This window comes from Anoplolepis gracilipes, chromosome 16 (assembly GCF_047496725.1).
Source record: "Anoplolepis gracilipes chromosome 16, ASM4749672v1, whole genome shotgun sequence".
Taxonomy (NCBI): Eukaryota; Metazoa; Arthropoda; class Insecta; order Hymenoptera; family Formicidae; genus Anoplolepis; species Anoplolepis gracilipes.
The window spans coordinates 5005979-5018934 of record NC_132985.1 but is presented as its reverse complement, the minus strand read 5'-3'; the positions used below and the strand labels follow the sequence as shown (position 1 = coordinate 5018934).

The window sequence follows — 12956 nt, the reverse complement described above, 5'->3', positions numbered from 1 at the left end:
TTGAAGAGGCGGAGCACTTCAAGATCGGATATCGATATGGGATACATATCGTGACTATCGGAGCGGTACGATTTGATTCGCGGAGCGTAACTTTACGAAGAGTATGTATCGCATACCATAATAGCGATTCAGATTGATACTTTCCGCATAAATGACGTTTTATCGAAATGTCATAGAATATATAGTTTTATAATTATAAAGTATATATATGTATAATTTTTAGAAACTTTTCGAAACAATAAATAATTTTGAAAATGTTTATATTTAACATTGTTTTTTTAATATTGATTGTAAATTAATTTATAATTTAAAAACGGACTTTATTGTGTCATATATTTGATACTATTCTACTATCAAGATTTTGTTGTTAAAAGGATAAATTAATAGACTTAATTAGAAGAAATCAATCAAAATCCTTTTTTTCGCATTTGTAACAGTGTGTAACAACATGTTGTTGAGATATATAGTTTAGAGAACTGACTAAGTTTTTTAAAAATTTATGCAGAGACATCAACACGGGACGGCAAATGCGTCGAGTGAATTTGACAGATGGTTCTTCGTTCCTTATCGCGAGAGCGCATTTAACACATGGTGTAGGGGTCTGTTTATATACAAGTTTATCAATGTAACGCATCATTACAGCATGTTTATGCATAACCCATTTGAAGAAAAGAGAAAGAAAGAGATATTGTTGCCCGCATATGATTCGTTTTCCTTCACTTTTATCTAATGGCAACATTTAAGATATGCAATGTGCAACTTAAATAATAAATTAGTTATTCATAAAAAAGTGATTCTATCAATCAAAATTTTTATTAGAGGAATTTGCAGATTGTAAAAAATAAAAATGGAAACAAAAAGAAAATATTTAACAAAAATCTGTTTTGTGAATTAGCAATTATTGATCAAATCATATATCGAAGATAAGCAATCAAAAATAATGAAAGCTTTCCAATAAATACAAATAAAATTGAAATTAAAATTTATGTCCAAGTCGAAATATTACGTAATCTGACAATTTTTCCAGCATGTAGCTCAATGAAAAATTAATTATCATTCGCGCGTTGTAAGTGATAAATTATCAATTAGATTCAACACACGGACCGCTTCTAATTAAATTGTTTGATAAATTCGATCACTTGATATACTGACATTACCATGGTCCATTTGATCGTACATACGTGAATTGAAAGCGCGATTAACAAATTACGAAACGATAACGAATATGAGAACGTTGTAATGATTTTTCTTTCAATAAACCGATTATGACTGCAGCTGGGAGAACGGTGTCGCGTAACTGCGTGTTAACGTTTTAAAAAGCAATTTTTGTCTGATAGAGAATGTCGAGTTTATCATTACAGCCATTAACAGCGATTATACTTCTCTTTCCAGCAAAGATATACTAGTTCTAAAAGTGAGATTATATAAAGACGAAATTTTCTCATAAAAACCACGAGGTTGACTCGCTTAAATATTGACTCATCCAGATTATCTCTAATGACAATTTTTCGTCACGTAATTTTATAATCATGTTTTTAATTGCACAACGCTTTGCTTTGACAATAAAAATTAATCAACAGTAAAACTGATAAGCATCGATCAAATAATTAGAAACTTATGTTTAACCTATTAATAAAAAAAAACAATAAATTGATTTAATATTTATATAAATCAAGATGAAGGCTTACAATATATCCTTCGGACAAAATATCGTATTTTAAGTGAGCTTGATAGATTTAAAGTCGATTCACTTCAATATCGGTCTAAAATATTTGTGATAATAGTAACTGTCATAATCGACTCATCAACGATACTCAGTCACGTGGCCGAGGTGGCGACGGGAGGATCTCTTTTGAATCGCTCTGTATGACAACGTGCTACACGCTGGCATTGAGGTGTAACCTAAGCAGAATAGGCTAACCAACTAACCACGAGACCACGTCAGTAGGACAGTGAAAGGCGACCTAGACCAAGTCTCTCTCCAGCCGCGCGTGGTGCAACGTTGGAACTTAACAGAGGGAAAGAGAGAAGGATATGGTTGAGTTACAAAGAGAGAAAAAGAAAGAGAGAGAGAGAGAGAGAGAGAGAGAGAGAGAGAGAGAGAGAGAGACGCACGTGTCCTGCGCGCGTGCGTTTAGCAGCGCGTGTGCGGCGCGTGTCAGCATCTACACGCACGCTGCCGATGCGCTCGCGCTCGTTGCGTAGGGAAAAATAGAGTTGCAACGGGAGTGTCGCTCGCTCGTTGCGCAGGGATATTTTAAACGTCCCGCTGTCGGAAGTGGAGTTTAAGGCGTCGTTAAACGTTTTAACGTTTAAATTATTCCGCGGGCCTTTCACGACACAGATGTCGAAGACCTTATTTCCAGCGCGTGAATAACTCGGCGGGCGTTGTCCGCGTTCTCGGGCCGTTTATTATAATAATTTATCTCGACCGTTCGATTTTCGCGGCGAAAGAATGCATCTCTCGAGTGCGTTGCATTCTACACGTCGCGGTTTCTCCTCCCGAGATCGAGCTGACTGATACCACATACGTGTCGCCCGCGAACTTCTTTATCTTTATTGGCCGCACGTGTGGGTACGTGGGCTTTCCTGGGTAACGATTACAAAATGTTAGAGTCTCCATTCAAGCCTACGGGCGACATACCGGGGATAATTTATTACCGGAAATTTCTTCCCTGCAGTTGCGTCATCGCACCTGGTTCTACGCCGTACACAGGAATGGATAGACAAAGTCACGTTTTCATACGAAAGAGCCTGCGGCTATGTATACTATGTATTAGTAATGACCGATGGTTTGGAGGACACATTTGGCAGCGAATATTTGAAATTGAATATAGTTGAAAGTAAAAGAACATTATGTGTGTATCCGTGTATCATTATGTTTAATTATGTTTTAATTTGAATTTTATTTTAATTTTTTTTAAATTTTTAATTATTTTTTGCGGTTTAGTATTTCGCATAAAAAATTTTAGTCATGACGATTTGACCGTTTAAAGTATATATAAGATTTTATTCATACGGTAACTATATTAATATTATAATTTATTATCGTTGATATTTTTCTGTATCATTAATTAAATAGAAATTAAATAGAAATATTTGTTAATTTATGGAATTTTACAGCGTAGATGGAGATTGAATAAAACAATCAGCGCAATTTTGAGAATTTAAAAAATGCTTTTTCAAGCAATATATGAATATTAGTTTGTCATTTTGCAAATTTGTTTTTTCTTAATTACAAAAAAAATTCAGGATTGTTTGAAGCGACTAGAATTGCTAATACGCACGACTTCGTCTGATTCACTTGCGAGATATTTGTGGGTCGGAGCTGGTTCTGTGCAGAAGATTTTCACTCCGCGGACGCGGCGGGGTGAGGGCGGCGACTTGTCCGAAAAGGATTTACGATCGACAAAAACGCGCTCTCGCAGAATTTCGCCATCGCGGCCAACCGACCGTTCGAAGCGACGAGAGAGTCGGTCCTTTCGATTTCGTTCTCGTTGCGAGATTGCAACTTCTCTCTCGACTGCCCGAGACTCTTGCTGTGGGAAAAGCACACGGTACACGAAGATAAAAATAACAATTTTCGACGACCTCCTTGGTCGTCGAAAAAAGAAAGTGCCTAAGCCTGCGTTCCGAGAGAGAAATCATTTCAACGGCGATAAAATTTTGAGTCAAAAATGTCAAGATACAATTACGCCAATAGTGTAATTTTTTTTTATAAATTTTCGAGGTACCGCGTGTGATTCATCAACAGCAAGATTTGCAACTATTCATAATTGCATTCAAATGGAGGAGAAAAAATTAAATTAATTGTCATTGAAATTGAAAGATATGTGGGGAAAAAAAGGGATTGTCGATTTTATAATATTACGTAAGATGATAAGACATGCTCGTTGATTAACACGCAGGCGCTAGATCTATATCTGTTTTCAAGACGGCCGCGAACTTCATCCTAATTTTCATGCTCGCACGGTGCATGCTAGTGAATGGCGAATGTTATAGGGTCAATGGCGCGTAGAAACTCTGGCGCCGTAGCACCGTAAACAGATTTGTATTCTTAGACAGGATTTTAGGGGTCAGCCACCATACGTCGTTAAGCCATTAACGATGATATAAAATCCGCTCGCTAACGCACGCGATGATGTTCCGCAATTTCCGCGCTGTTTATTCAGCATTACTGGTTAGGTCAAACTGCGAGGATCTGCTTTTCAAGATTCTGCGATTCAAAATAGCGATTAATTCCGCGAGCATTTCATCGTTGGATTTCATTTTTCGTTATTGATAATTTAATTGATAAATTAATAATTCAGAACAATGGCATATTTTGGTAGCAAATAGAAATATTATGAATGTAAAATCTTTTTTTTTTCTTACTTGAAAATATAATGTGACTTTAATAATTTTTAAATTCTAAGATGATATGTTTTTAAAAGTATGTATTATTTGGCATTTCTTATAGATCTTGGATAGATATTTTCGAAAGTATACTGTCTTGAATTTAAGATAACATATATTAATATTCTTAGAATTATAGATATAATTTTATTTTTTGAAATTATATTTGTGAACAAATTATAGATATAATACCAAACATATATTATTATCTTGGAAAATAATCAAAGTTACAATATTTTTATTTTGAAAAAATTATCTTACGCAAACACAAGTTTTTATTCGATAAAAATTCTATTTCAAACAAATTCAACTCTCAAGGATATTCGAAATTATTTTTATAAGAATCATATTTATAGATAATTTTTTTCACATTTTTAAAATAGACAGAACGTAGAATCAAATTTTCTTCAAAGCTTATAGCTTGTATTAATTACATTCGCACTTATCTTACAATTTGAGAAGCGGATTTGCGCATCACGAGCATACATGTTTTCAAGCGCATAAGTCGGCGTGTAACTATGTACGAAGAAATCCCCCAAAGCGAAAGTGAGAACGCGTCTTCGCCGTCTTCACCGTCATACATATCCAGCTGTAGTGCAACGTTCTAGCGCACAAACTCCTACTCATGCTGTCAGTGAAAACCGCACCGGTGCGATAGCCCGTAGAATGGAACGCGAGGGAAATGAGGAAAGTCGGGCACCGATGAAAGTGAGAGGACGCCGGCTACAGGGTGTCTCTCGCACAGATTATTTCGCAGTCAATCGTGAGAGAAAGGGGTTTATTATTAAGGCCAAGTTAAATAAAAAGTCATCAAAAAATTATCACCTCGAATTAATTATTTTGAAAAAAAATTATTTTACATACAAATTTTTGTACAAAATTATTTTAAAAATTCAATGCTTTTCCACTAGTTTCTTGATATTTATTTGTACTCGTTCGTTTGATCTGGACTAGATTTAATAGAGCAGCTAGTCCAGTCAGATCAATTGATGGAAAAAAACGCGATGACACATAGACTTGATTGATTCTAACAATAAGTAAGGGTCACACAGAATAAATGGAATTTTTTTTATGATAAATAATTTAATGAATAAAAAAGTAATGATTTTAGTAACGTCCAGATTATATTAGAAAATATATTTGTATAAGTTTTGTTAAATGTACCTATGAAAAAAAAATTGCAGCTGTAGTCCATACTATGTAGTAAATTGAATTCAGTTCGTTGGAAAACGAGAAAGTGCATCAATGTAAATTTTTACATTTGTATGAGTAGGTAAATAACTCATACATGATACGAATAATTCATTTAATGGAATAACTTTTCAATAGAATTCTCTGAATAAATATACGTTATACACTCGTCGTACATCAGCACAATTTTTTATTTATCATGTAACTACTAAATCTCTTGCAAGATTATTCCTCTCGGTTGTATCTGCAATTTAAATTTGCATCAGATCTACGGATTCTCGCAAGACATATCACGAATTGATATCAATGCACAACTTTGAGGAACAGATTAAACTGCGGAGAGAGAATTGGCAGTTAAGATAATGATCATTACAAACGTCGAAAATTCAACGATTTGACAATTTATGAAATATCAAAATATGCGATAATAAAAATAAAATAATTAAGAAGGTTATTAATTTACGGAGAAATACATTTTTCATCATTTTTGATATAAAAACATAAAAACTATTAAAAGATTATTAAGTCATTAATTTTATCAAAAAACTAAAAATAAAAACGGCACAAGCAGCAAATATTATAAATAAATAAATAATAAATAAATGTAAATGAAATAACTGTAAATAAATACTATAAATAAATAAATAAATAATAAATAAATATAAATGAAATAACTGTAAATAAATACTGTAAATAAATAAATGATACTGTAAATAAAAGCAAATATTACAAACAAATAAGATTAATATTTAAAAATTAAATGCGCAAAAACTTTAATCATCATTAAGAATAAAAATGTATGTAAAAATTATAGAAAATAGAAAAACGCAAATAACAAACGTTTTGTTCTTGTCTGGACTTTCATAAGTGTGAAAAACAAAAATATAAACAGTCAGAGGTTTAACTTATTATTAGTTTTATCTCTGACTGTTTGTAATTTTTGTTTTTGAAACTGATAAAGGCCAGACAAGGAGTAAATGTTTATTCGTGCTTTTTTATTTTCTATAATTTTGTACATTTCTTATTAGAAATTGTAGGAAAATATAACCAGAATCAGAATATTATCGAAAGATCATATACGACCCGAGAGTAAAACGAGCAGTCGAGCTTTCGTGATTCACGATGATAGGCTGACACGCAATAGACTGAAAAGTTCTTTTGTATTTATCAACAAAATTCCTTTTACATCCTGTGAAACCAAACCTATCATTTGATTAGATAGGTAATATCTGTTTTTTCTTCCGTTTACAGTTTGATCATTCGAGTACCACTCTTCTGAGCGACCAGAACGTTTCGAGGAAAAATCTCGGCTAGAGTTAGCGAAGGTGACAAAAGATTCAGAAGGAGCGGCCACCGTAAAAAGGAGAAAAATGGCAGGCGAGGACACGCAGATATTGTCGAACGGTAATGTGGAGGCCTTGGCGATCATTCCGCCGAAGATGGCAAACGGAAATGGGCTAATATGCAGCGGCAAGCAGCACAACAACAACGGCTCGATACCCAACGGGAAGTTACACGGCGGGATCGACGCCGCAGAGAACGGCAAGCTGATCGTACCGGACGAGAGATCGAGCAGCCTCCACACGGAGTTCGACGATGCCGACATTTCCTGCGGATGGGGTCCCTTCAGGCCCCAGTGGCTGCAGTACTTCGCTACGAAGCAAGCCTTCCTGGTGACCTTCTGCCTTACCTGGGTATGTCGCTCAAGCGGTTTTTTTATTTTTTGTATCACATATAGAATTAGAGATCCATAAATTAATAAGGTTCATTGGTATTAATAAATAAAAGAAAATACAATTTTATTGATTAAATAAAAATTAGATAAGTAACATCTGATACTCTTGAGGTATTCATTTTGCTAGCGTGAGTTGGCGTAAAATCATCTTCTTTTTGTCGATATATACAGGTGCTTCAGGGAATGTACTATACGTACTTCGTCTCCGTCATCACGACAATAGAGAAGCTCTTCCAGATTCAGTCGAAGACAACGGGCATAATTATGTCAGCTACGGAGATCGGTCAAATCGGATCGTCCCTGTTACTGACGTATTATGGCGGCCAAGGTCACCGGCCCAAGTGGATAGCCTGGGGCATGATCCTTTTCGCCCTGAGCTCGTTCACCTGTTCGTTACCTCACTTTATCTTTGGCGAACAGCTGATCCTTCAAAACGAGATGCTGGTCAGCGGCGTCGAGCACGGCCACGGGCTTAACAGTACCACTCCCATACCGGCGAATCTCTGCAAGTTCCCGGAAAGGAACAGCACGTTAGATGGGTGAGTAATACGCTGTCATAACTCTCCTTCGGGTTTTTTTGTTCTAATTCGTAGATTCTTAATGAGTGACGCCTCCCGGCTAAATTTGACAAAGGGCGGCGATTTATCATAATGAGGAAAGATGTCTTCATTAGCTTTAACTTTGATTAAATAGTAGCTAGTTTTACATTAGTGAATCATAAAACAATAAAGAATTAGAGTTTATTATTAATCATATTTACCTAAAACAATTAAATGTTGCAGCATTTTTAGCAATCGTTTTATTAATTAGTGGTATCCAATTAAATCAAGTCAAAAAGTTAAAAAATAAAAACAAGCGTATTTCAAATCATTAATCATTTTAATATATCTATCTGAAATGTCTCTCTTATTATGTAATCATTATAACTATATATATATATATATATATATATATATATATATATATATATATATATTATTAATTTAGATTTTCTACTTAACAAGCAACAATATAAACTTGTTTATTTGTTTATATTTATTTATTAGTCAATGGACAACCGTTTATGACATGATTAAATAAAATTTATAATCGTCGTCGATTACAATGTATCCCGTGGAAGAATAAGGCGGCATGTGAACGGTCAGTTGTATTATCGTTTTAAGCAGAGAGTGTGTACGATATAATCATTTGCCGTAAACACGCGATATAAGGTGGAATACGCCAAAGTAATAGATACGTAGTTTTGCCTTAAAATCGTATTGTACAAAAACCGGTTTTGTGTTGCATTTCTGCGTGGTAAGATACACCAACGGTTTATGACCCGAAGGCAACTAACGAAACGAATCGCGCATTTTACATTACCACAAAGATCCTTTAGATCTCTTAAGCGCTGTTGAAAATCAGATTTATTATTATTCAGTTGCTAATACATACGAGACAATCCTAATCTAATAAAAAAAAAAAAAAAAACATTCATGTTAATAAAGTGGAACGATGTCGATTATATTTTCCTGGATATCATTGTGCATTACGCAGTATGCAGCTGCACTTATCGCCACGCGGAGAAAAATGACTGCGCAATTTGGGTCGTCGTAGATACGTGGGCGTTAATTTTCTGATATAGTTCCGGAAATAGTTGATTAGAAATTTTAATACGAAATAGAATATGTTTATCAATAGTAGATTTGCAATTAGATAATGATACATAATAATGTGCGATGTAAAGTTATCCCATATATTTATATGTATATAAGTAAGAAGATTTACAGAAGAGAGAATTCTACTATTATCCTAAAATTAATTTTGGATATAATTTATATAGAATTTGATTGTAAAAGTCAGAAATCTTTTTTATTTATTAATTTAAATTTTTTATCTCTCTCTTTTTGCTCTTTTGTGTAATTTGTTTTAATTTTTACACTTTTGATATAAATACATGCTATCTATAATACCATTCTAATGTATTTGCTTTTTTATTTTTCTTTCTAGTACATCAAATATATTATTATATAATTTAATATATATCTAAATATAATCTAATATATATTTTATTATACATATATATCTTAATTACATATAAATATTAAGAATAAAGTAATTTATTATATATATAACATATAAGATTATTTAGAAAAGTAATACTTGTGTGTTAATATCTATATCGGGGAAGACATTTTTATCAAAGTGAAAAATGTAATGCTTTATAATCAATTTTATCGTATCGCCCGATTTTTTTGAAGATGGAATATATCGACGCCCACATCGCACACCAATTCGGCGGCATATTGCGAGGGTGATTTTCTCATGGAACAGAGAATACAGAGCAAAATAACCACGGTGGTACTTGCGATATTCTTCATATCATTGCTCGGCGTGGGAATGGGCCAAACGGCAGTATATACTCTCGGTATACCGTACATCGACGACAACGTGGCCAGCAGAGAGAGCCCTTTGTATTTCGGTAAATACCCTCATCAATTCGCAAAAGAATTACTACTTCTTTATTACGCCTTTTTTCTTGTATATATTTTTCATTGTAATTGATCATACATAGATATTAATTTTTTTAATGAAAATCAGTTTTCTACTTAAGTTATTTGAATATTTATTTATATCAATCAAATTTCCTTGGAAAGCGCTTAATAATTTTTGAATATATAATTATTATTATTATATAAATATAAATTATTATATATTTGTAATATATTGTAGTCTCTATATTAAGATTTAATTATTCTTTTTCTAAGATTATTGTTGATGTGAAACATAGAATCGAAAAAACCATTTGCTTATATGCAACAGCAATCACTATCGGAGTGCGGATTCTCGGTCCAGCATTAGGATTTATTCTGGGTTCCTTATGCACGATGGTCTATGCGGACTTGTCAAGGACTCCACAAATCACGCCGACGGATCCAAGATGGGTCGGTGCTTGGTGGCTTGGTAAGTTTAAATCGTAATACTTATCAAAAATGATGATTAATTATTTGTTAATTTCAAGGAACAATAATGTTCCTTTTCTATAGCTGATTACATTGAAAAGAAAAGTATTCTGTTGGCAAATAGTTTCGTCAGCTTATAAAATTGAGTATATAATTGACCTTTCGTGATTTTTAATAAAGCATTTAATCTTCGAGTTCAAGTAGAGAATTAAAAAAAACTTGAAGCTAAAAGTCATTTCGGCCTTCATCGTTCAAATTGCGTAGTTTGCACTGCACAAATCTATTTGCGTTTGTTACGTAGACTGTTTCGTCTCTTCGTGCTTGTTGTCACATTGAAAGATGTTTGACGAAAAAAAAAAAAAAATTTTTTGAGTTAGTCTCGGATGCGAAAATACTCTTGTCACTTTCGTGGTCAAATAGAATTGTTGTGAGATATTTCACATTGAAATGTTCTCGTTCTTGTCATAGTAAAAATATTAAATATAACATATAAAAATATAATTATTATTATAATTATAATCTAAAATTTATACACATAGGTATAATTACTTATTATTATGTCAGTTGACAAATGCTAGGGAGCATTGTATTATTTTATAGAAAATTGTTTTTTTAGTAACTCAGGATAATTATGTACATTTGTAGAGATAGCTAATTAGCTAATTAACTATACAGCGATTATCCGAATGATTCCCTCTATTTATACAATAATTAATTTTAATTTAATTATTACATGCGATTTTATTTATACATTTTTATTTATTGTCGGTCTGTCAATAATACTTATTGCTAGATGTCTTTAGATTACATATGAATAAAATTAAAATTCTTACTATCTTTTTAAGATATCTTACAATTAGTAAAAATAAATAAATTGTGATGAACACATAGAAATGGACGTGTAATAAATATTTATATAATTTACTTGTACACATATCATATGATAAAGTACGAAATATAAACACGAGACTTTCGTACAGTTTAACGGATAATAACAAGTCATTTCAAAGTCAGTATTACAGTAACAAGCATTACAAATAAATTCAAAAATACTATTCAACGATTTTGAAAAATGACGAAAAAGACGCAAAGTTATCACGTGACGAAATAAGTGTAAATTAGTGCAACATTTTTTATATTATAAAAAAATCGAAAATAATAATTAGAGATATAGAGATTGATAAGTGTAATACGAAAAAGAGATAATTGATTCTCGTACACGGACAATCAACAAACATTGTACGATCAATTATTCGAAAAGTGACGCAAAATAATTATTGCAAGATAAGTGTCAATAAAATTGCTAATCTTGAGAAAGAACATAATATAAGTGGATTTCGAAACTCACACGATACAACGGATAATAAAACAGTTAAAGGTATTATTGAACAAAATCATTCAGAGTAATTAAAGTAAGAAAGATGAAAGTATATAATGAACTTGAGATTTTAAGGCTCTCAAGACAATTTATTATTTCTCTGTATGAGAATGGTAAATCAGTGTACGAAATTTCTCGCATAACGGAAGTATCAATAACGAACGTTAGAATTGTTATTTATAAATACAAAAGAAAAATAACATAAATTCAACGTACGAAAGTAGTACCTAAATCACTTAGCGAAAATGATTTATAAAGAGTTATTCAAAAAGCAAATATTTGAAAATATTGAGAAGATAAAGAAGATAATAGATACTGAATTAAAGAAACTACTTAATGAAATAAGAGAGGTAGAAGAAATGGAAGCTGATAAAACAATAACTCAAGAAACTTACGAATTTTTTACAAAGAGTAAAGACTTTTTAAAAAAGCAAGTCGAAGGATCCAGCAGCCTAATGCAAGTTATATATGTTAAAACATATATATATATATATATATATATATATATATATATGTGTGTTTAAAAAATATATGCATTTAAATATATATATATTTATTTATTTACATATTTATTTAATTAAAAAAATTAAAAAATTTATATTACTTAAACAAATATATATATATATAATGAACTATGAAGACTTATTTGTGTCTCATTTTTTGCATAAAAGAAACTTTTTTAAATATTTTACACACTTAGGAGAAAGGATGTGTGTGTGTCAGTTTTTTTAATATCACATGTATATCTTCTAATGATGTCTAAGAATATATGTATAAATAATTTATATGATGAACATCTGTTATGATAAGTAAGATTACAGAGCATTTTGAAGTTAAAGTTAGTCATCGTATATGAATACTTTTTACTATTTTTATCTCAAAAAGCCAAGTATTTTTTTCTATTTCAAAAAGTATTTCTCTCGCAGATAATCGATAATAATGAGGAGAGGGAAGGGAAAGCGTATCATTGTTGTCCAGTTTGTCCGGATAATCGCTGTTTCATTATAATCATATCGGGAAACAATGTTATTTATTTACTTTTTAAGAATTACCGAAAAACTCTATTTGCAAACGCGTGATGTTTCAGGACTCGTATTGATCTCAGCGATGCTGATGTTCGTCAGCATTGCGATGTTCGCGTTTCCGACGCGCCTGCCGAAGAGTAGAACACCCCCTCGACGAGCGGATGCCAAGAAGCCTAGTCTCCGAGGTAAGTCCTGATTTATCTCTCGGGGATCGTTCTCGTCCGACTAGTCGACCGTTTCGGCCGCGTGGCATTAGCTTAATCTGTTTTTATGACTCACCGTAAGCTGCT

General features: G+C 32.4%; 1 protein-coding gene across 3 annotated transcripts in view; it reads left to right on the top strand.

Moving 5' to 3' along the window:
- Positions 1-12956, top strand: part of Oatp74d (Organic anion transporting polypeptide 74D) — a 75031-nt gene that overhangs the window by 38828 nt on the left and 23247 nt on the right. For 2 of the 3 annotated variants that reach the window (XM_072908471.1, XM_072908472.1), the window contains exons 2-6: positions 6838-7280; positions 7493-7860; positions 9562-9782; positions 10124-10264; positions 12729-12851. In XM_072908471.1, the coding sequence (XP_072764572.1) occupies positions 6957-7280; positions 7493-7860; positions 9562-9782; positions 10124-10264; positions 12729-12851 (1177 nt within the window). In that variant the 5' untranslated portion in view covers positions 6838-6956. Of the gene's footprint in view, positions 1-6537; positions 6747-6837; positions 7281-7492; positions 7861-9561; positions 9783-10123; positions 10265-12728; positions 12852-12956 lie in introns of those variants that run through there. The other variant, XM_072908470.1, reaches the window with a different exon arrangement.